Below are 22,853 nucleotides of genomic sequence, written 5' to 3'. Positions count from 1 at the left end.
GCAACAAGACTGGGGAAGGGCCTTGAACACAAGCCCTATGGGGAGAGGCTGAGGGAGCTGGGCTTGTTCAGTCTGGAGCAGAGGAGGCTTAGAGGTGAGCTCAGCACTCTCTAGAACGACCTGAAGGGCAGTTCTAGTCAGGGGGGATTGGGCTCTTCTCCCAGGCAGTCAGCAATAGGACAAGGGGGCAGGGGCTTCAACTCTGCCAGGGGAAATTGAGGCTGGAGCTGAGAAAGCAATTCTGTGCAGAGAGAGTGGTCAGCATTGGAATGGCTGCCCAGGGAGGTGCTGGACTCACCGGCCATGGAGGTTTGTAACCTGAGATTGGACACGGCACCGAATGCCATGATCTGGTGAACGGACTGGAGTTGGACCAAGGCCTGGACTGGATGATCTCTGGGGTCTTCTCCAACCCAGGCAATGCTGTGATTCTGTGAATTATCTCCAGTTTTAAGAAAAAAACCAAACTAAAGTGTTCTTCTGGGTGAGGATGGACCAGGCTCGGGATCAGTACCAGGGGTGCTGCAGGAGCAGGTGTCTCCCAGCACGGACACACCGGGGGGACCTGTGGACCTCAGCACCCCTGGGCCCCACCATGGCCCAGTTCAGCAGCCCTGGGCCCGAGGGCTCAGCGCAGGGACAGCCCCACACCCAGGGGCAGAGCGGTTCCTGCTGCTGCCCCGAGGGTCACCAGCCCCAGGCAGCCCTGAGCCAGAGCGCAGCTGTCTGAGCTGGGCTGGGCTGAGCTGGAAGGGGCTGGAAAACAGCTCATCGGGAGGAGGCGATGGGAGAAGGTGCCGTGCGTGTGGCACCGGGGATGAACTGACACCCTCAGTTTGGTATCTGGATCCGTGCTGGGCTTGCACATGGACTAAGCCCCAGCTCAGAGCACAAACTGCTGCTCCCAGCCCTGGGTGCCAAGCGCTGGTCCTGCTCTCCCCTCCCTGGTGCAGCCCGAGTGCACGACTGCCCTGCCTGCTCCTGCCCTGGGGCCTGGGGAGCTCGGGTGAAAAGGAAAGACGGACTGGTGTGGGCATGGGATCTCTTAAGTGTCCTGGGATTGCTTTGCTAATCACTCTGTAAGGGTTCCTGGGCTATTAAGTCCATAGGTGCCCAGAGAAGCAAATTAGTCCACGAACCAACTTTCGAATTAAGGTTGCCTTCTTACAAAAAAAGACACTTCCATTTTCTCATCAGCAACAGACTGAAAGATGGCAGCTGAAGCAGCTTCTGCTTCTTGTGAAAACAGGTAACAACAGATGGTTCCACCCAGCTGATCCTTAGTTGCTTCCTGCACAGGAAACCTGTCCATTAATTCCATCTTTAGTGCACAGGAAGGGCCTTGCTGATGTTCCTGTGTAGGCAGCGAGTGTGTGGATGTCAGGCTTTCTCCAGATTTGTTACGGAGTTTTCCTGTTTCTTTTAATTAGGAAAACCTTGCTGTGGACTCCTGAAGTCTCCCATAAGCTGGTGGGTTGAGAGAAGGACGGGGAGCTCCAGCGAGCTCAGGGAGGACCAGGCAGCATCACAGGCAAAGCAGACGGGAACTCCACTGGGTGAACATTAATGGAATTTATTGACAGATGGAAGTGGCACCTCTCCCCCATCTTTGGGCGGATCCCCGCGCACCGTGAACCGATACAGGCAGGTGTAGTCCGGGTGGCCCCAGTTGCTCAGCACTTGCAGCCTGATGTAATTCACGACCCCAGGGAGCTCGTTCTGCAATGACAAGGAGAAATGAGTCGCCTTTTCCTCTCTGGCCCGTGAGCACTGACAGAAGCGCCGCAGCGACGGCCTCGATCAGCAGCTTCCTTCCTGCTGCCCCGCGGGGGCTTTTGAGCTGTCCTGGTCAAGATGTTCTTATCCTGCTCTACCCCATGGGCCACGAGAACAGCAAAGGAAGAAGCAGCGACCACATGGCTCAGCAAATACACTGGAAAGCTCTCACCTGCTTTGTGGCACAGGCTTCCACAGTCAGAAGACCCCGTCCTGGGGTCACTATGACGTCTCTTTGCCTTTTCTAGAAAGCCATGGAAACAGAATGGCCTCCCTGTCTCTGGTCATTGCCTGCACCTACAGAACCCTCAGGAAGCCCAGTATTTCTGGTCTCTAACTGGCAGACCAGCAGTCGTGCATCCTACGGGATGTGGCCACTTGTGTGCACTTGGGGTCCAGACAGTCAAGCTGGTTCCAGCTTCAACTGTGGTGCTTCTAAGCACTAAGCACCCAAAATGAAAGAGAAGACGGCAGTGCAGGCATCCGCCACCAGGAAGTGAAAGCAGAAGAAAGGCCAGCGTGGCACACGCTCAAGGACAGGGCTGCCTGTGCCCTTTGGCAGGGAAGCCTCTGACCATTCAACTGCATTTCTCCTCCTCTCCTACAGTTCCCCTCCCTCTGTGTCCCCGTACCTTCAGCTGGAAGGTCTGGCTGGGATTCAGCGCCGCCAGGAAAGTGAACTGTCCCAGGAACGCTCCCTGCTCCTCGCGTTCTTCCTTGAAGCCCTGCAGAAAAATGGGGTGGAGAAAACAAGAACGTCTGGTGCACCATGGAAGACCGAACTTCAGCCGGTGAAGTACGGGGTTATTTCAGCTACGTGGTCCAAGGACAATGAGCACAAGGACAAGACCTGAAGCTGCAGGGGGCAGCACGTCACACTTGCCTACTCAACGAGTCCAGGCTGGCAGCCAGAAAAGGAGCAGACGCTCCCAGGGAGAGGGAGGTGACCTGGGGATCACAAATGCCACTGGGGCTGGAAGCCAAGAAGGTCTGGGACACCTGTTGAAATAATAAAAGAGATAAAATGAATTCAGAAGATGGTTTGTAACTTATGGATGTAATTCGGAATACACAGGAATGCTAAGCTACAGACTCACGGCAGCCACACTTCTTGCATCCTGCTCTGGTGTTGTCCTTATTTCCACCTGAAAGAGAAAATCTCATCAATTTGATGTTGCTAAGCAGAACTCTCAAGTTTCTTTTAAATCTGGCCTAACAAAGTCACCATGCAGACAGGAGTTATCACTTCTCCGGATACTAAATACACTAAAATCTCTTAAAAATAACTTAAAGAAAAGCAAACCAGTGCATTTCTAAGGTCACTTTTCTGTGCAGCAATTTATCAGAACAAATTTGGCGACTATAAACGGCTACGGATCATTTAGTTTTACATAACTTATTGCCAAATCACCACTTGATTCATTATGACCTTTCCATTATAATTTTAACAATTATTCAACTTCTCTGAAAGCTTATGCATTTCTTCAGTTACAGTATGAACACAGTAACAGCTGTGACACTCCAGTGATCCACAACAAGTGTACTTATAAATTATAGCAGTGCGTGGATGCTGACAGACATTCAATGGAAACTCTGAAGTAATTGACGTTTTAATTGCAAGACTTGTCTTAAAAAGCCAATTAAATAAAGATAAATAATCACTCCTGAAAAGTGGCAAAAGACAGAGAGAAAAATGTTTTTAAAAAGCGAAACAAATTGCGAAGTGATTCTGAATCCAGGAAACGTGGCACCAAATACAAAGAACTAAAGGGTGCAAGAAAGTAAATGTGAATTAAAGTTAAAAGAGTAACAGAAAAGCGTGGAGATAGCGGATCAGAACAGTACAAACTTCAGTTACAGAAAGTGCGCAATTTTCCCATCTGAGCCCACAGTTTAGTTAAACAGACACAACAGGACAGGACTCTGAAAAAGAGAAACGCCAGAGACCCATCCTCAAAACCAGATCGGTGGTATTTTTACCTTCTGAGCCTGTGTAATGAAAGTCACAACTGAATTTCCAAAATAAACAGGTGCCTGTCCTGGTTTTGTTAAAAAACAAGTTTCTCTTGTAGTGAATTTCCCTGTCAGCGAAAGCTCCATATCAGCTGCATTTTCCTGGAGAACCAGATCCATGTTTTGGTGAACACAGCAATGGGATGTGAGGTTATTGATAAGCATGGATGGACATCTCGCCAGAGGGGCAACGAGAAACAGGTGACCAAAAACTGACCAAGTGTGTATAACATCCCATTCACGTGAATACTTCATAGAAAAGTGGGAGATCACGAGGATCTCGTCCCTTTTCCCTGTGGTGACATTAGGAGAGGACCTTGCGAGTCGTCCCTGCGAACTGAGGCCAGTGACAGACTGAATCCAGCTCTGGTTGCTGCAGAGTCCAGTCCAGGACTTCGGGTGCCTGCTCTGCAGTTGCTGGGACTTTCAAGATTGGTTTTGTATATTTTGTATTATTTTCTCTATTTTATCAGTAGCATTAGTAAAACATTTTTAATTTCCCAACTCTCTTCTCTCTGTCCTCCTTTCCCTCCCGATCGCCTGTGCTGAGTGGGAAGGGCAAAAGGGGGAAGTGGGGGGAGAGGGGTTTCACAATACATCTGCCAGGGTTTGATTGTCACCCCGCAATCTAAACCCTCGACAGTGCCCTTCTATCTTCAGCTGAACAGAGTATGAAAAAATCAGTGCCTTCAACAGTTATATACAGTTTTCTGAATAACTAGGTCATTTATGTAAATAAATAATTAAGCAAACATAACAAGAAACCCATGACGGAAATCAGAAAACCAGAAAGGGCGTACATCATCTCCAATAATTTAAACTTTGATTTACTGAGACAAGCACCGTCTTCAGAAAATCTTACTCAAAATAACAGAGAACCCTTCAAACCCCAGGCTGGAAAACTCACTTGAAAACTTGGACAACTTACTGGTCTATGCCATGAAGAGTGCTGGAAAGCTAAGCAATAACAATACATACGCTCCATTATAACACATGGTTTTCTGCCATCATCTTCAGGGTCTATAAACTCAGCAGTGCTTAGGCGCATGTTTTACGGCTGTCTTTTGAGGGAAATCCAGGAGGGTCAAGGAGGTAAGGAACAGGGAAGGAAATGTCAAGAAACAAGGAACAAAAGTACACCTGTACCTTGCAATGTCATGTCAAAGAAATACTCAAAACAGCCAAACGCTGCTCACGTCTCAGGATCAAGAAAGAACAATGAAGCAATGGCTGTATGTTGTCTAACGTACATCTAAACCCCTTGCAAACAGAGCAGGTGTTCCTGCTTGTCCTGCCTCCCCACCATTCTCAGCAGGTCTATTGAAGCAATAATCTAGTGGGACACAAACAATCCAGAACAAAAAACGGCAAGGAAAACCAAGCCTAAGAACAACCACCACTCTTTGGATCCAGCTTTGCAGAAGGTGGCTTATACTAACAGGCGACAGGAACACAGCACTTGGTCCTCATACACCCGAAACGCTGCGGAGAGGCCCCGCAGGCCTAGAAGGGAGCGAGTGCACGGCTGCGCTCAGCCCCTGCCCGCTTCCCTCAGCCCGCTTCCCGGCCTCCCTCCCGCTACCGCAACGCCGCCTGGTTCAGAGCCCCGGCTGTGCCGCCCGGAGCAACGCTTCTCCACGGCAGCCCCGGGAAACGCGCCCGCCCCGCCTCTCGCTGCACGCGCGGCCCCGCCACCTTCCCGCGTCATTTTCCATCGGCCCGCCGCTTATTTCCCCTTTCCAACACGCCAGCCGTGGGCCCAGGCGGCCACTGAGACTGCCGGCCCCGCAAACCTGGCTGGGAGCCCCTTACCCGGCAGCGCCTCCGCACCTCCCGCCGCCGTCCTCGCCCGGACTGGGCTGGCGGCGCCGCCTCTCCCGCCGGAAGGCTTTGCCCGGCGCACTCTTGGACCGTACCTCTCACAGGGAGGACGGGGGACCTCAGCACCGGCCGGGAGTCACGGGGAGGGGCTGCAGATGTCTGGAGAAGGCTGCAGGTCTTTCTGAAAGGAAGTTGTTCCTCAGTGACTCCCGTAGAGACTTCAAACGGGGACTCATCCCTTCGTCCTTCTTCCTTCCTCCCGGCTTGGGCAGCCACCTCCCCACCTCCCTGGGCTGCGTAGATGCGTCCGAGATGGCGGGAGGTTCGGAGGGGCGGGCAGCGTTGCAGGCGAAGCGTAACCGGCTGCCGGGCCTGGATGGTTGGTCCCCTGCTGGGACTCGCTTTTCCCCACCATGAGCAACATCTGCATCCAGGAGCCCCCACCAACGGCAAGGGGGGCTCGCCGGGGGCAGGGGCTGCCGTGGGCGAGCCCAGGCCGGCGGGGGTGAGGGAGCTGCGCTGCCCCGCAGGGAGGGGGCTGCGGGCGGGAGCCGCTGCTGGCGCGCGTGCGCGGGGCGTGGGGCGCGGGGCCGCTCGGGGCGTGGATCGCGCGCTCTGCGAGGAGCCGGGTGCGGGGGTCGCGGTGTGCACAGGGGCTGCTGCTGAATGGTGCGGGGTGTGAAGGAATTGCGTGTGGCAGGGCTGGGGGAGGTGAGGAGGACACGGGTGTGGTGGTGGCGGTGGTGTCCGCGTTGCGGGGCCGGTTTGAATAGTTTGAGGCGGTGCAGCCCCTGAAGATGCGGCCTGAGGCGAAGGCGGTGTGTGCTGTGTGGGGCCATGGCACAGCAGCCCTTGAAGGGTTTCGTTTCCTCTGTTCTTGACTGTAGCCTAAGTTCTTCATTTTAATATGATCTTTCATTTGATTTAATGGTATTGCTCATGAGAGAGGTATAATGCCTTTGGAGATTTAAGGCATAATTGTGTTTCCTATGTTGCTTCATTATGGAAGCGATAAAGGGTATCTAGGTTTCTCTCGTGTGTCGGGTACCACAGCTTATTGGCCTCAAAGCCTTGCTATGTGTATCGAGCCAGAACTGCATCTTAGGAACTGGCAATGCTGTCTGGGATAACAGCAGCTGCCTGGCACATTCGAATGTCTGCTGCTGTTAGTAATGTAAGGAGTTCAGAAGCACCGGTTTAACTTAGCAAAGATATTATTTGCACAGTGACAAAGTTACCATAAAACTAATGATGTATTTATCTCTATAGGTTTTGTCGCGGACAACAGCAGGAGATATAGATACAGAACTATGGTCAAAAGAAGCACCAGAAGCATGTGGAAATTTCATCCAGCTTTGTATGGAAGGCAATGACTGAATGGGATAGGAGTTGTTAAAATTATTTTATATTCAGTGTTGTTCTCTTCGTGCCTTTTCTGTAAAATAGAGGTTATAACTATGGTTTAACTTTAATATGTTGATGAATTTATCTCTATTTAGTAAATATTGACTAACATTCAGACAATGTTTTTTAAGGTTGTTAAGCAACCCAGTGAAAAAAAATCGATTATGTATACCTGAAGAGTTGTATGTCAGAGGCTTTGGGGAGGTTCATTTTCAGCAAGTGTTTACAAAGTCTAACTGCTTCTTTAATGTATGTATGAAATGGCGATGATAGAGTATTGGACAACCTCCGAAATTCTCATTCCTGTATCATCATTTTTACTTTTTTTTTCTTTTTGTGCTTCTCATGTTCCATTTGCTGTAGTTTTTTTGCTGATGGAAGCTCTGTAATGCTCTTTGCAGTGGGTACAAGAACGAGAGTCTAAACTGTGTATGCTTCCAGTTCTGTTGGACAAAAGCCAACATATTGTGACTGAGTGGTTCCAAAAGAATGTAAAGAAATACTTTTGAAAAATTCTTATAGATGGTTTTTTGTCTTAATTACATTCTCTGGATGCGTGTACATTTGATGCCTTTTTGAGCCATCATATCTTGAAAATACGGTTTGTTACTTGGGTGTTGCTCTGTTAGAGATGTTGCATTTTTAATATTTTTTTTTCTGTTTTCAGAGTTGTCAGCATTGAAGAGTCTGTGAAAATTAATCAAGGCGGAATGCTTAAATTCCATCTTGCCGTTTTCAAACTGATGCTTTACTATCCTGATTGTTCTGTCTCAGGAATAGAGCATCTCTGAATATTAGTGGTTCATTGCAAAACAACGCATTACAGTTGTTTGAAGTTTGTACATTTAGCAGGGCAAAAAGTTCTTTTAAAAGAGTGCATAGAATATGAAAGTAGCAGGCTTGAAGTTTATTGGCTGTTAATAAAATAGTACTTCAAGCTTTACTATGGCCCAAAGAGTTGCAGTGAATGGCATCCAATCCAGTTGTTGGCCGGTCACGAGTGGTGTTGCCCAGGGCTCAACGTCGGGGCCAGTTCTGTTCAATCTCTTTATCAATGATCTGGACAAGGGGTTTGAGTGCAGCCTTAGTAAGTTTGCAGATGACACCAAGTTGGGTGGGAGTGTTGATCTGCTGGAGGGCTGGAGGGGTCTACAGAGGGATCTGGACCAGCTGGATCGATGGGCTGAGGCCAATTGTATGAGGTTCAACAAGGCCAAGTGCCGGGCCCTGCGCTTGGATCACAACAAGCCCAGGCAGCGCTACAGGCTCGGGGAACAGTGGCTGGAAAGTAGCATGAGGAAAAACTTCTTCCTGGCAAGGGCTGTCAGGCACTGGACCAGGCTGCCCTGGGAGGCGGGGGGGTCACCATCCCTGGAGGGCTTTAAAAGATGGGTAGGTGAGATTCCTAGGGACATGGTTTAGTGCCAGAGTTAGATTCTAGTTGGACTTGGTGATCTTGAGGGCCTATTCCAACCAAAATGATTCTATAATTCTATTATTCTCTTCTGTAAATGTGTTTTCTCTCTTAAAGGAATTTTAATCTGCTTTCCTTTGGGGAAGAAGCTGAAGAAGAAGAAGAGGAAGTCAGTAGAGTCAGTCAGGTACTCTACCATTTTGCTCTTCTACTCAAAATTACTTTTTTTTTTTTTTGGCATGTTTATGAAATAGTTTAAAGTTCATAAACTTGTTGCTATGTTTGAGTTTTGGACAATAATACTACTAGAACAATAATACTATGAGAAACTACTTCAGTTTTTATGAATCTGCTATTTTGACATGTTGCAAAACCGGAGGTTTTAAACTTTTCTAACTTTGAAGGTACCTTCAGTTATTGCACGGTATTTTCACATTTCCGTAAACATAATGTTTCACACTTGATGTTCCTGCTGTTTAAAGTTCATGGAGGTGATAGGTACTTTATTCTTCTTAACCTCCTTCATTACAAGAATGTGATTCGATGGTTAAATAGTTGAAGTTTGAAATAGATCATCTTGTTCGTTGCCAGCACATTCTTAGCTCCATTTTTGTATATCCATTCTGTGTGCAAAGTGAGGCGGTGTTATTGTAGGAAATACAATGCATTATTGTATTGCATTCCCAGAACTAAGGTCGCATAGGTAGGTTTTGATCCAACGTTTCCTAGCCTGACTTTGCCACTTAAATAATGTTGGTTTAAACATTTCTGTCTCAAGTTCTCATTCACATTTCTACCGCTGACCAAACTATTACAGTAGAGCTCCAGGCTTTCTAACTTATTTGTGTAGTTTGGTTGCCTGTCAGCTTCAGTTAGTGCTCAGACTACTTGGTGCTGAGTCCTGTAGCAAAATAAATGGAAAAAATCATGCTCAGCCCTAAGGATTTAGGTAAAATAGAAAAGACAACAGTGAACAGAGTGATAGAGAATATTACAGTGAGACAGTATCGCTTAGGATGATAGTAGAGATTTATTGTAACGGTAGTTTTAACTACTTTTCTTTGTTGTTTTGTCAGACTGAGTACACTCGTTTACCTTAACGTGTTCACCTGCAGTTCTGCTCTTAGTGTGTGTCTGGTGTTAATATTGCATTTAACTTGGTTGCTTTGATGTTCTTCCCTTTCATACCAAATACTTGCTTTTCACTTTAAAAGGATCTAAATAGAACTTCTCTTTCATGAGAAGCCTAGTTTCAGTGTTTCGTTCTGTCTTCAAATCAGTCTTAAAATCTCATCTTCATGTTTGTCCTGACTAAATTCTGGACTGGCTTCAGCTGGGAAAATAAGCAAATAAACTGTTCATGAAGAATTTGTGTTTGCTGTTTATAACAGAATGAAACCTTTTTTTCCAAACCTCATTGCTTGTTTCTGATATGTCTGGATCAAGATCTCTATAGTTCTGGACATTATCGTAATCTTGATTAAACTAAAGTATGTGGACTTCAGTACCAACTTTCGTTCTCTGTTTTTGATAAGAAAAATTGAAGGTCAAAGTTAATAACAGGATTCTTTGACATCTGCAAATCAGAATCCTGCTGTGAACGTTTTTTTGGTTGCCAGATGCATTGAGTCTTGCTTTTTTCCAGTGTAAGAAGGGTAAACTTTCAAGGACTGAGGGTAAGAGGAAAGTCTGCAAGTAGCTGACGAGTCCTCCAGCAGACCTGGGAAAAGGGAACATTTTCTATTAATGTTAGTGTAGGGAGGCTGAGGCCAGAGTTATCTAAGGAGTAAATGAGAGCACCGTGTATCGGGATGAAATTTGTACAGTGTAGAATAGTTTTGTGTTTACATGTACAGAATAAGAATTTTTGTCTTAGTCACACAATATTAACAAAGTACTGAACTTAAGAATGCCTCCCAGCGTCCTTTGTTCATCTTCCGTATTATGAACTGTTTTCTACGCTGAACATGTTCCCCCTGCACTGCGCTTGGTCTGAGTGAGGGAATGCGTTGTGTCTTTGCTGCAGTGCATCAGCAGGTCTGTGATAACGATAGCTTAGGCTCTGGCTCCTGAAATTGTACAGAGGAGGACAGGAAGGGTGAGCAGGGATATGGACCATGGTGCCTGGGGAAAAAGAAAAAAAAGGAACAAAAAAAGGAAAAAAAAAAGAAAAAAAAGGAGGATAGGGGGAGAGTTGGGAATGATTATTCCCTATTTCTTGTGATATGAAAGTTGAGACACAAAGATAAAGGAGCAAATAAATATACAGGAAAAAGTGGTTTTCCCTCTTGGAATGTAAGTTGTGACTGCTCATGGCATGGAACATTACTGAAGTGAGACATAAATACTTTCAGAAAGAGATTAGACAAGGGCTTAGGGCCATTGGTGTCTTCTAAGTGTTATAAGTCAAATTATCTTCTGCATGAGGAGGATGTCCAAGTGGTTTTATTATAGAGGGTACGAATCTTAGAAAACCTGTGTACCTGAGGAGGTTCTAAAGGCAGAGATCCCATGAAGAAGGAAGTTTGTGTCAAGCAGCAGCGAGAGCAGGATGTCTGTGTGAGCGGTGACGAGCAAGGAGCCAAGGGGGATGGCAGCATCCACGGCACACTCAGCAGCAGGGGCACAGTCCCACAGGGTCTGGATGCAGTAGGCAGAGCTGGTTGCTGGTGACAGGGTCCATCAACAGTCCTGGACCAGGCCGGCAACAACCAAGACCAAGGTCCCTATCCAGGAAGCTCAGTCAGGAGCAGCAAGAGATGGGACATGAGGCAGGACTGGAAACAAGTCTAAGTGTGGGTCCATCAGGTCCCTCTGTCCCGTGTCATTCTTCTCGACTTGTCTTGGAGACCTTGGAGCAGTTTGGCTCCAAGTCTGGGGAAGTTATGGCTGGTTTGTAGAGGCCTCGCTGGTGACAGCGGGGACAGCAGGCAGTGACAGCCCGGGGCTGACAGGCTCCCCCTCCCCTAGGGGGCGCTCGGCTGCCCCACCCGGGTGACATAGAACCTTTGTCCAAAGGAGCCGGTGAGCGGAACACCAAAAGCCGTATGTAAAAACATTATCTGACCCTTTTTCCTGCACACCATGCTGAATTGTAACCAACGCAGCCTTGTATGAGTTTTCCAAGCATTAACAGAATGTATTTTCCAGTAAACGTTGTAAATATCGGCCTCAGCAAGGTAGAAGGTGAGTGACGCCGTTGTTGTGAGGACACTGCTGTGCAGCTCCGTGCTTCCTTGGCGTGTCCTTAAATACTTGGGGATTTGTTCCTAAAACCGTGTGATTGCAGTGATTTTGTTGGGCCCCTCTGAGTACAAAAATGGCTTTGATGGATCGCCGTGAATTTCAATATCGTTGCTACACAGCTATGAATTCACCTTTGGGAAGGGGGCGGTGTTTTTCTTCAGGTTTGCAAACACTGTCATTCTGCTGCTAAAATATTATATAAATGAGAAACACACGGATACACTGGACTGGTAAATGGTCTGGACCTGGATTTGTTGCTTTTCTTGAATACTATGTGTCTCTGACGGGTTTTTGATATTTTGTCTTTATTTTAACGGAAACTGCATATATTGTATTCCAACTAATTCAGGTGGGTTTTTGTTTCTTGAAAACATTTGTTTTTCTCTATTTTTCACTAGCATGTGTATCAACACAAGCTCCGTGTTCATAAATACAGTTTATTTGGCTTTTTTCCATGTTTCTGTATGCATTTCAAAGCAGAACTCGGTGCGGCAGGAATAAATCGCTGTAAGGTTCGCCCATGACTGTGGAACAGTACGGCGACAACATTTGAAGTTGTGACAGTGCTTTTGTGCTGCTGTCCCGCGGTTGCTGCGCTCTGTCTGGAATGTACCATTGAATACCTGTTTCATTTTTTGTGAACAGATCGATGACTCTCCTGCACCTCTTTCTCTGGCACAGCTTATTAAGGTATTGCAATAGAATATAAGGTATATGTTCTTGTCAAATACTTTAGAAAAAAGTGTTTTCTTCCCATTTTTAAATCTATACGGTGGCCTATAGCTGTACAAGTCTTGTAAGGTGAACAATACTTTAATATTTGATAATTTAAAGTCTCTATTTTGCCCTGAAAATGTGTGTGTATTTTGATACTGTCCTGGGATGTCTCAGCCCCAACGTCCCGTTGCAGAATCGCTCATCTTCAAGATGCAAAGAGGCAGCACTTCAGAAGCTGTTTGTACTGTTTTTCATATGTTTTATTACTTTTGTGCCGGAAGCTGACACAATTTTCATGGAATAATTCAATTACGGACATTTCAGGGGGGTTTGCAACAGCCAGAACAGAAGCGTTTGTGTAACATGGACGATTGCACAGTGATGTCTGAATTTCGAGGCTGGAGTTCATTTCCGAGAACTCTTCCCACTGGGAACTTCTTCCCTCTCTCGCTGCAGAAATTAAAATTTCTGGCATTTTAATTCCTTCATTTAATTTAATACATTCAGGAAAAGAATCAGATTGGAAGGCAGCCACCAAAGGAAATCTAAATCTCGATTCTGAATGTGTCCTTGGTTCTGCAATCTCATGGGGAAGTTCATGCCTGTTTGTGATCCCCAAGTGCCCCATAGCAACCCACAAGTTCCCCATTAGTGCCCCATAGTGCCCTACAAGTGACTCATGAAGCCCCATAAGTGACTTCTAGTGCCCCATAAGTGACTCATAGAGACTGGGTCCCTCCCGAACTCCTGGGTCCCTCCCAAACTCCTGGGTCCCTCCCAAACTCCTGGGTCCCTTGGGGTCCCCACCTGAACTCCTGGATTATTCTGATGAATTAAATATTTCGTAGTTGTTGACCTGCGTTACATCACCATTGAAAAAATAACGTGTATATGAAAGAACCATTAAATAAAAAGTTGAACATAGTTGGCTGATTTGTGGATGAAAGCGTGTAAATGCATTTAAAAACAAAACCAGGAGTGGTTGATCTGAATGATTAATGCTTGAAGGTCCAAATAATTTCCATTTTCTCAATTAAATGGACAGTGGAGATCTTCTCCATCGAATTATCTAGAGCTTAAAAATACTGGATAATACAGATTGTTCTACACGTAGCTTGGAAGAAAATGGGATTAGTTACAGAGGTACAAACAGAGCCGAAAGGTTTGCGTTCCAAACACGTGATATTTAATATTCCATTTTAGTATTATCCTATGAAGAATTGTTTCTCTTGGGGTGAAATGCAGAGGTTGTCCAGCAATGTTGCAAAGCAACCCAGGATTTTGGGGGGGCCCCAGGAGTGCCCCAAGGGACCCAGGAGTTTAGGGGGGAACCCAGTCTCTATGAGTCACTTATGGGGCGCTATGGGGCACTTATGGGGCATGAAAGGGGAACTTGCGGGTCGGTATGGGGCGCTTGGGGGTCACTAAAAGGCACTTATGAGGCTCCATGTGTCACTTGTGAGGCTTTATAGGTCACTTATGGGGCTCTATGAGCCATTTATGGGGCACTCGGGGGTGGCTAAGGGTCACTTATGGGGCACTATGAGTATCGTATGGGGCTCTGTAGGGGTTCAGGGTTTGGGGTCCCTCCTGAAGTCCTGGGTCCCTCCCTGAACTACCTTGGGAGAGCCCCAAGGGACCCAGGAGTTCAGGGAGGGACAACCTGGAATTCTAATGTAATGTGTTCTTTTTCTAGGGAGTAGACAATAAATATGGCTGTAGAGCATCCTCTGTGATCCTTCATGCCTGTTTATCCACTTCAGTATTACTGGAAAATTCTCTGTTTTGAACTCTTTTAATGACATTTTGCAGTTTTCAGGATTCCGTACAAACCCGAGATGTTTCTGCTGACCCCACCTGTTGGATATTTGTGTGTTTCCGTTACACAAGTCTTTTGTTGAATATTCACGCAGCCCTTATGCTTGGCAAAAGGAGAGGATTGAAAGCTTTCGCTAGTTAAAATCATCACTGAAATGTCATTTGAAGTGTGGGTCTCCAGATGAGAGATGTCTGCATTTCTGTTCCTAACAGGACAAAACTTTTGAGCCTGTTCCCAGGATTAAAAAGAGCACAGGAATTCCCAGGAGTTTCCTGATGGAGGTTGAGGATCCCAGCACAAGGGGCGCGCTGCTGACAAACACCGGAAAATACGCAATACCGATTATTAACGCGTAAGTACGGGATTAATTGGACTGACCCGAAAGGCAACGAGAGAAACCCCGCGTCAGTGTGTGAGCGGCAACGGCAGCGAGTTGGCAGCACCTGTGGTGATGGGGGAAGAAGCGTTGTCACTGTCTCTGAAAATTCCATCTCTTATCTCCCTTTGGTGAAACCCAAAGCTTGGAGAAGCTTTCCTTTGCAGAGCAGAATATCGAAACTCAATAGTTATTTGCTGCATACGAGAAACTTTTTACACTATTGAACATTTAGAGCTTCGTGCTCTTAATTCCAGACCATATATCCCCATTAATCATCCAAGTGTTTTTATAATTGATTAGAACCCACAAAATGTCCTTAGCTTGGCTAAAAATACTTGGATGGCTCTAATTCTTCACAGGTATCAGGACAGCGTTACTGGAATCTGAGGAACATAAATGCCCAACCTGTCACCGGACGGATGTTTCTCCGGATGCTTTATTTGCCAACAAGTTCCTACGCCAGGTAACGCGGTGACTTTTACATGAGCTGATTGCAAGAAAAGGCTGTGTGTAAAAAATATGGATTTACGTCTCCTTAAGCAAGGCTGAATTGCCTAAGGCTGAATTTCCTGTTCAAACCCGTTATCTGGTGTTCCACAAGGTCACAACTCTAAATTTAGAGACAATTTGTCCCATTCGGGTCACAGTTTTGTTTAGCGTGGTCGCCTCACATTCAAATTCAGCGTTACCACTGAAGGAGTTTAAATACCAAAGTATTAAATAAAGGATTAAATGCCAATCCTTAACATCCATGTTTAATGTGACAGGCTCCTATCTCTGTATGTTGATTTATTTTAGGTTTGATGGCATTTGCAGGCATGCACAAGTAATTTGACTCCGCAGAGGCTTTTGTGTGGAGATCTGCTGAAGTTTCTGGAATATATTCTGTGACGTCACCTTTCTGTAAATGGTTTTTCTGCCTCTAGGCTGTGAACAACTTCAGAAATGGAACTGTCTACACAGAAAGGGTCCGTAAGCAGCTCTGGCAGCAGCCGCCACCGCTGGTGACACCTCCTGCTGCTCTGGTGACAAACGCGGAACTTTCCAGCTCTTCCTCTCTGCCCACCAGCAGTTTGTCAGCAGAGAAGGTGAGGTTTACTGCAATATACACCATGAGTTTTGGGTTGCAGTAGGGCTTCTTTTCCATGCGTTTGCCTTTATTCCCCAGGACTGTCAGGTTCCTGCTCCAAGACAAGCGGCTTTACCACATCTCCTGGGCCCCCAAGGACAATCAGGCCCCACAACCGGTAACTATAACCTTAGAATTTCCTTAAAAACCTTCTCTCCAGATAAACTGAATGGGATTTTTTTCTTTCTCCTCTCCCCACTCCAAAAGGTCCGTCAATGAGAGCCAGGGCAATGTGCTCAGCAGGTGACAAAGCAGCCTGGGAACTGTGAGTATCGTACAGAAATGTTGAAAAAAAACAACCTAACCAAATCTGAGAGGAAAAAACTGGGGAGAGTGGCTGCTTTGAAATAGTGTCATTATTCTTCTGTGTTGTGCTTTTTTAAGGTCCAAGTCTCGCTGTAGTGCTTTGTCTTACCCTGGAAGTTCGTACACCCACTGCAAGTCACGATCAGGCTCCTCCTGCACTCGCTCCGACTCTCGATCACGGAGCCGTTCCCGTTCCCGCTCCCACTCGCCATTGCCGCCGTCTCCAAGAAGAGGCAAAGGGAAGAGTCTCACCTATCGCTCCAGGTCAAGGTGGCGTGGTGATCACCGCTCAGGGTCAAGGTCTCCAGTATTCAGAGGCCAGTCTCGCACTCAAAGGACCACACCTCAAGGGCAAGGAGAAAGGGAGTATTTTAACAGACACACAGCGGTTCCACTATATGGTATGAAAGCTGCCTATGGCAGATCGGTTGAATTTCAGGATCCATTTGAAAAGGAAAGATACAGAGAATGGGAGAGGAACTATGGGGAATGGTCTGGAAAGCCTGACAAGGGCTGTGCTGCTGGTGCTCAGCCTGCACTTCCACCGAACAGAGGGAACTTTTTTCCAGAGAGGTTTGATCCACCTGAGACCAGACGAGAGATTTTGCCTTACGCTTGGGGACGTAGGGAGGATTACCCTGGTGGGCACAGCCATGAAAATCATTGTATAGCTGGAGATCACCCTGAAAAGCCTTCTGGAAGAGAGCACCATGGCACGGAAAATCCAACAAACTCAAAAGAGGTGAAAAACCCACTTGGAGATGACAGAGCAAATAAACAGAGATTCCAAGGGAAGAGAAGAAGAGAGGATGAGAATGAAGGTTTTCCCAATGCTGAGCTCTTTGAAGATGCAAAAAAACCCAAGAGAGCCAGGTAGAGCAGAAGATGTTCAAACGAAAACTGGGAAGTCAGAAGCTTTGATTCTGTATTATTGTAGTGGTTTGGTTGTAGTCCATCACTATTTGGTAATTCTGAGTTGGGGATTTGCTCTGATTAGATAGTGCTTTGACAGTGGTGTTTAATTCAAGTTTGACTGAGTTTACAATGGCTTTAATCTTATTAATACAAGTCACTTTTTTTTTCTTCTTGACAGTTAATGGAGATATTAAGACATTTTTTCAAACAATAAACTACCTATGATAGAAAGAAACCTCGTTTGGTATGTTTGTAATCAGATGTGTTGTATATTGAAAGCCACGTCAGGTCATTGAAAATTAACAATGCAGCAGACACTTCCCTTTGACAGTTGTTTTCTTTCTCATCTTGTCTGCAGCAAAAAGCACAAGAAATTAAATTAAAAAAAAAAAACAATCTGGGAAGGTAAAAATAAAGAGAGGCAATAGTTGTTAAAGATACAAATGTTTTAAAATATGCAACAGCCAAGTAACAGGAACATCCCATATTGGTGTGTTTGACTAAGAAATAGCGGAAGGTGGCTGACAAATTCAGCAAAACCATACCCTCTCCATGTTTTAAGAACTCCCAGTCTTTGAAATGAGACCTGAGAGTCCTCTACGTATTTTCCCCGCTCCAGCTCCCAAGTCAATTGTTGATCACTTCATCCTCATGTTGTTGCCATCCAGCTGTGAAGAATGAAGGACTGAGAGTGAACAGTGAATGAGTAGATTTTTGGGAGGGGGTGGAGGGCGGGTGTTGGAGGGAAGAGCTCTTTCTCCTTCTGCAGCAGGCTTAGTGGACGCTGGCATGAGATATCATGCCATTGACTTCTTTACAGGTGGTTATTCAAGCAAACATAAAACCCAGCCTAAGAGTGGAGCACATGATGGAGATGTGGGCCTTTTGGCGTGCTGACACCACCGCCGCGAAAACGACTGTTTGAGAGAAACACATCTAGAGCTCAGCGGTTTTCCTGAGCTGGATTCAGTTCTTGCTAAGCCTGCTTTTAAGGCTGCAGTGTCGGAGGATGCGATCAAAGCAAAACCAGCCCAGGTGCTCTCAGGAACAGCAGGCGCGTGCATTGCAGAGCATCTCCGCCCCATGCTGAACAAGGATGGGGTAAGACAGGCGCCCCTCTGGGAAATGCACTCAAAGCCTGGTGAAAATGCTGAGTTCAAGGCCCCACTGAATCGGCTGCTGGTCTCTCTGTCGTGGGGGAGTAATTCAGGGTTCAGTTTACTGCAGAACAATGTTTAGATTTCTATGAGAGAAGTGTGACCTAAAAGAGTTCAGTGGTGGGATCACTGTATTATTCACTGCATGGGGGAAATATGCCAAGGCAAATGTTGCTCACAGTATGGAGCCTTGAGGGAAACCACTCGTTCCTGGTTTTCACCGAGACACTGACCATTCCTCTTTGGACACAGCCATCCAGCCAGTTCCTTATCCATCTGTCCAGCACATCAATATCTCACCAATTTATAGGTGGGGGACCCTATCAAAGGTCTTACAGACAGTCAGATGACATTTGTAGGTCTGCCCTTGTTTGCTGATGCAGTCACAGCATCACAGGAAGCCACCAGAACAGTCAGGCATGATTTCCCCTTGGTGAAGCCTTGTGAGCTGTCTCCAATCACCTCCCTGTCTTCCTCACGTTTCTACAGATCTTCCATGAAGATCTGCTCCACGATCTTACCAGGCCCAGAAGAGAGGCCAACAGGCTTGTAGTTCCCAGGGTTCACCTTTTTACCCCTTTTTAAAAACAGGCATAATATTCCCCTTTTCTATTCACTGGGGACTTTGTGTGATCCAGGAACCCCTCGATGATAACGCCATCAATGGGATGAGTAAAGGACAGAGGAGAGAAGAACAAGCGCAGTTCAGGAGCACAGACACACTACTGCAGACCCTGTGGGACGTGCCTCACATTCATGCTCTGCCTGCACATACCTGAGAGCACCTGGGCTGGTTTTGCTTTGATCGCATCCTCTAACACTGCAGCCTTAAAACCAGGCTTAGCAAGAACTGAATCCAGCTCAGGAAAACCGCTGAGCTCTAGATGTGTTTCTCAGCACAATGGTGACAACCAGCCACAGGCCCACAGAAACCGTGTCTGTCCGAGATGTCCTGTCTGTCCTGTCTGTCCCACACCTGCTCTGAGTGGGGATGGCTTTCCTGTAGGTCCTGTGCTGTCCCTGCCACATAACCGCAGTTGTGCTGGAGAGCCCTGTCACATCTCAAGTAGCACCACAGGCCTGGATTTGGCCATGACATTGAGCAGCTGCCCTGAATGAGGTTGGGTAACGGAGGGATGTACCTGAGACAAATTGCCATTCTTCTCAGTGGAAGCCTGGTGAATACAGCTGATGGAGAAGAGGAGGAGAGAGGCTGAGCCATGGCATCCGTCAGGCTGGCCCCCAGCACTACTGGTGCAGCTCCCCAGACCCAGAGCCGGCGGGGAGATGCCGGCATCCAGGTGCGAGGCTGCAGGGTGCGCACTGCTCTGACACCAGGGCTGGACGGCAGCAGCCAGCACGGCTGTGGGAGCTGGGCCAGCGAGAGGAATCCTCTGCTTAGTGCCCAGCTCCGGGAGGAGCTGAGGAGCCTGAGGAGGATCAGGGAGTGCGAGAGGGACACAGAGCAGTGGAGCCGCACCCGGCCTTCCCCGAGTCCTGCCCAGCAGGTGGACAGGGCGCACGGGACAGAGGACTCCCTGGGCCCTCTCTGCACAGCGGTACGCAGTGACTCGAGGGAGAGGGGCAACGGCAGCATGTTTCTGGTCTCTGTTGTGAGAAGAATCTGTCCATACATGCAGTTGCCACCCATGCAGCAAATCCCTGTGCTGCCACCATCTCAATGTGGTTTTATCCCCTCTAGCTGCAGATAGATGGCACAGCTCAGTTTCAACAGGGAGGAGATCAGCCATCAGCAAGAGGAGATTGTGCCTGAGAACCACCTGAAAAGCTGAAAACGTTCCTTCTGTAAAAGCTTTTAATAAAGTTCCTTTGACTGTTGGTTCTTAGAGTTTGTCTTCACGTTGTAGAGCACGCTCCTTACCAACTTGCACAGTGCCCTCAGAATACGTAGAGCTGGGGGTTTTTCTAAAGTTGAAGGAAGAAATTGAAACTGAGATCTAAATCAACTCCATCCTGGAAATGCTGACTCAGACCACGGATGTGTCCGTAGGATTTCTGCCGACTTCTGACAACTCAGGAATCCTCTTGGGCTGGAAAAGATGCGGAGTTGCACCAGGGACACGGCAACCCTGGCTGTACTGTGGGACGAGGTGCTGGAGAGCAGCTCTACGGAGAGGGATCTGGGGGTTCTGGTCAACAGCAAGTTGAACACGAGCCAACAGTGTCCCTGGCAGCCAAGAGGGACCCATGTCCTGGGTGCACCCAGCACAGCACGGCCAGCCGGACAAGGAAGGTGACTGTCGCTTCACGTTGGGAGTGACATCCCATGGAAACTGCTTAAATGCAGCACTGCTTTGTGGTTCCTTTAACCAATGTCCCAATGTCTGTTCCTCATGACGTGGGACATCTCAGATGAGTGCAGAGCAGGGTCACACACCACAGGGCTGAGCTGCCTCCCATCTTTTGTGAGTGGCAACAGGAGGCCAGAGGGACACTGTGACTCCTGCCTCTGTGTGTAAAAGGAACAGACTCTGTCTCTGAAGATGCTTGAGTGCATAAGGAGTCCATGAGACTGGCTCAGACATGGCTCAGACCCTGACATTTCTGTGTGTGACTCTAGGAACAAACCCCAGTGGCCCAGTGACATTCATCTCAGCTTCCCTGGACAGGCTCATTGCAAGTGCTCCTGTCTGCTCTGTCGCCCTTGCCCGTCGTTTTAGATTGTGCTCTCAAAACTGCCAGAGCAATCAGAGAGGTTTTGGGGTCCTTGGGAAAGGCAGACATCAAACCCAACTTCAAGAAGGGCTCTTTACTAAAATCCAGCCGTTTTCCTCAAGGAGAGCTGCTCCTCCACCTGGTTTAGCGGCGCCAGCAGCACAGGGTTCGCAGGGTCCATCGTGATCTTGGCTGCTTCCTTGGAAGGCTCAGGATGAAGATGGTCTGAGCTGCCAGGGAGCAGATGGAGGGTTCGCTGTCCTGCTCCAAGGGCTGAAGGGCTGCAAGAGAAAGAAAGAGATGAGCTGACCTCCCATGTCTCCAGAGACCCCCCAAGTATCCTCTTCCGACCACGCTCCCTACTCACCACTGCAGATCTCAGCCAGCTTCTCCTCCTCCCTCCGGTCCCTCAGGGGCCGCGCAGCCAGCCCTGGGCACAGAGTTCCGTCAGAGCCCTGCTCCCTCCCCTCATCAGGGCTGACCCCAGGGGCGACAAGGAGCCGAGATGGTGGGGCTGAGCAAGACAGCCACCAAGGCCACCTGCGTGGGCAGGGCTGGGAGGGGAGGCCAAGGCCCTGCACGGGGCAGCCGGGGCTCTGGCAGCCACAGGGCTGCTCCTGGTGCCAGGGCAGCAGCGGAGATCTGGGCCAGACTGCCAGAAGAGGGACCCCGAGGACTGTGACTCACCGATGAACCTCACGGCGGCCTCTCGCAAGCTGGCCTGAGCATCCCTCAGGTACGGCAGGCTCTGACTCAAGTATTCTTCAGCCCTGCTACTCTCCTGCTCCAGCTGGAGAGAGCACAAGGGGATGGACACGTCACTGTCCCGCCCCAGTTGGCCAGACCAGTCCCTTCTCCCAGCACTGGCCATTCCCCTTCCCGTCCAAGGCAATTCCCATCTTCCAGCCAGGAGCCCTGTGGGGCTGAGGCTGAAAGGGAGACACAGGCCAAGGGGTCCCAGGGGTCCCAGGGGTGCTGAGAGCCCTCCCTCCCGCTGGGAGTGGGGAGGGGAGCAGGGCAGAGAGAAAAGCCCTTGGGGGCTCTGTTCTTGAGGACAGGGAACAAGGATGCAGCTCGGCACTGCAGCAGGGTAGGCAAGGAACATCTGCAGAGCCCACAGCCCGGACGTGTGGGGCAGCCCTCGTCCAGCCTGGGCCCTGGGCCTTGGGGATTGTCCTCACCAAGCTCTCTCCAGTCCTCCATTTCTGCTGTGTCCATGCCAGGTGTTTGAGCTGTTTCCACTTGAGCAGCTCTGCTGCAGCAAGGAGGGCTTCCCTGGCGGCCTGCAGAAGAGCAGAAGCTGGGAGATGGCACCACAGCCTGGGGAAGGAGACCTGGTGTTCCCCTGCTCTTGGCTTTGTTCCTGGGATGATCCTGCTCTTTGGGAGCTGGGACATGCCCTGGCCCAGACATCTGGGGCTCTTTTGGGCACAGCCCTGGAGCACAGGATTGAGGCTCAAAGCTCGAGCCCCAGCACCTGGAGGGTCAGCTCAGGAGCCCGTAGGGACATGCTTGTTCAGGCCTCGGTGGCCACTGGCATCTGCTGAGTCCTGTGGGACCAGGGTGGTGGAAGTGGAAATCTGTACCATGGCAACGCTGTCACTCTGGTCGCTCAGATGAAAGAAGAGGGGGAGCAGTGCACGGCGCACATAGCTCTTCATCCTCTTCCTGTCACGCCCCGTCACTGAGTGCAACAGCTCTCTGAAGAGGCAGATGGAGAGCTCTCGCAGCCGGCTGGACTCCTGGGAGGAAGGAGGAAAGCTGGACTTTAAAACCAGCAGCTCTTTGCCCACAGTGAGCAGGGGCAGTCGCGGGGCTGATGCGAGGGGAGATGCTCCAGGGTCAGATTGTGCATCAGGGAGCCGTGCTGGGCTGCAAAGCCCGGAGGCCATCCCACGAGAGCCCCGGGGAGCAGAGCCTGCTCCCAGAGCCGCCCACGGGGCTGGGCTGAAGGGCAGCTGTCACTGCAGGCTGCGCACCCGCAGGGCTCAGTCTCCTCCATCAGTCTTACATGGTCAAAGAGGGGCAGGAGTTCTTTCGCCAGTGGTTCAGCGATGCGGCTGGTCTCTTCTCGCTTCAGG

At 48.7% G+C, this 22,853-nt stretch overlaps 2 protein-coding genes and 1 long non-coding RNA gene across 7 annotated transcripts; 1 reads left to right on the top strand and 2 right to left on the bottom strand.

Annotated features, from left to right (window-relative positions):
* Positions 1 to 1,553: 1,553 nt before the first annotated feature.
* Positions 1,554 to 7,739, bottom strand: LOC136112528 (uncharacterized). Its single transcript, XM_071799046.1, has 7 exons — positions 7,558 to 7,739; positions 6,849 to 6,918; positions 5,602 to 6,498; positions 2,874 to 2,921; positions 2,660 to 2,775; positions 2,409 to 2,501; positions 1,554 to 1,719 (listed from the first exon to the last, which is right to left on the bottom strand). Exons 1-6 carry the CDS (start codon positions 7,737 to 7,739, stop codon positions 2,435 to 2,437), a joined length of 1,380 nt encoding a protein of 459 aa, XP_071655147.1. The 3' UTR covers positions 1,554 to 1,719; positions 2,409 to 2,434.
* Positions 5,926 to 17,174, top strand: LOC136112591 (E3 ubiquitin-protein ligase RBBP6-like). 5 transcript variants are annotated; one of them, XM_071799265.1, is made up of 9 exons: positions 5,926 to 6,059; positions 6,880 to 8,615; positions 12,320 to 12,364; positions 14,423 to 14,562; positions 14,949 to 15,052; positions 15,516 to 15,677; positions 15,758 to 15,836; positions 15,926 to 15,983; positions 16,103 to 17,174. In XM_071799265.1, exons 8-9 carry the CDS (start codon positions 15,934 to 15,936, stop codon positions 16,899 to 16,901), a joined length of 849 nt encoding a protein of 282 aa, XP_071655366.1. In that variant the 5' UTR covers positions 5,926 to 6,059; positions 6,880 to 8,615; positions 12,320 to 12,364; positions 14,423 to 14,562; positions 14,949 to 15,052; positions 15,516 to 15,677; positions 15,758 to 15,836; positions 15,926 to 15,933; the 3' UTR covers positions 16,902 to 17,174. The 5 variants fall into 5 exon arrangements, with proteins under 5 accessions (XP_071655366.1, XP_071655363.1, XP_071655364.1 ...); XM_071799262.1 differs by having other exon boundaries at positions 5,975 to 6,115; XM_071799264.1 differs by lacking the exon at positions 5,926 to 6,059 and adding an exon at positions 6,187 to 6,279.
* Positions 9,440 to 12,458, bottom strand: LOC139825633 (uncharacterized). The gene is made up of 2 exons (XR_011735830.1): positions 10,912 to 12,458; positions 9,440 to 10,552 (listed from the first exon to the last, which is right to left on the bottom strand). It is a non-coding gene; the product is annotated as an uncharacterized lncRNA (long non-coding RNA).
* Positions 17,175 to 22,853: the final 5,679 nt, after the last annotated feature.

Source organism: Patagioenas fasciata, chromosome 25 (assembly GCF_037038585.1).
Source record: "Patagioenas fasciata isolate bPatFas1 chromosome 25, bPatFas1.hap1, whole genome shotgun sequence".
NCBI lineage: Eukaryota > Metazoa > Chordata > Aves > Columbiformes > Columbidae > Patagioenas > Patagioenas fasciata.
The sequence above is the reverse complement of the archived record's forward strand: the minus strand, read 5'-3'. Positions and strand labels throughout refer to the sequence as shown.

Excerpts from the sequence above, each read along its gene's own strand:
- LOC136112528 (XM_071799046.1), bottom strand. The coding sequence starts at position 7,739 with ATGGAATTTAAGCATTCCGCCTTGATTAATTTTCACAGACTCTTCAAT. Across the intron at positions 6,499-6,848 it reads AATACATCATTAGTTTTATG|GCTACAGTCAAGAACAGAGG; the intron begins GTAACTTTGTCA and ends TGAAGAACTTAG. Across the intron at positions 2,922-5,601 it reads AGGTGCGGAGGCGCTGCCGG|GTGGAAATAAGGACAACACC; the intron begins GTAAGGGGCTCC and ends TTTCTCTTTCAG.
- LOC136112591 (XM_071799265.1), top strand. The coding sequence starts at position 15,934 with ATGAGAGCCAGGGCAATGTGCTCAGCAGGTGACAAAGCAGCCTGGGAA. Across the intron at positions 15,984-16,102 it reads GACAAAGCAGCCTGGGAACT|GTCCAAGTCTCGCTGTAGTG; the intron begins GTGAGTATCGTA and ends TGCTTTTTTAAG.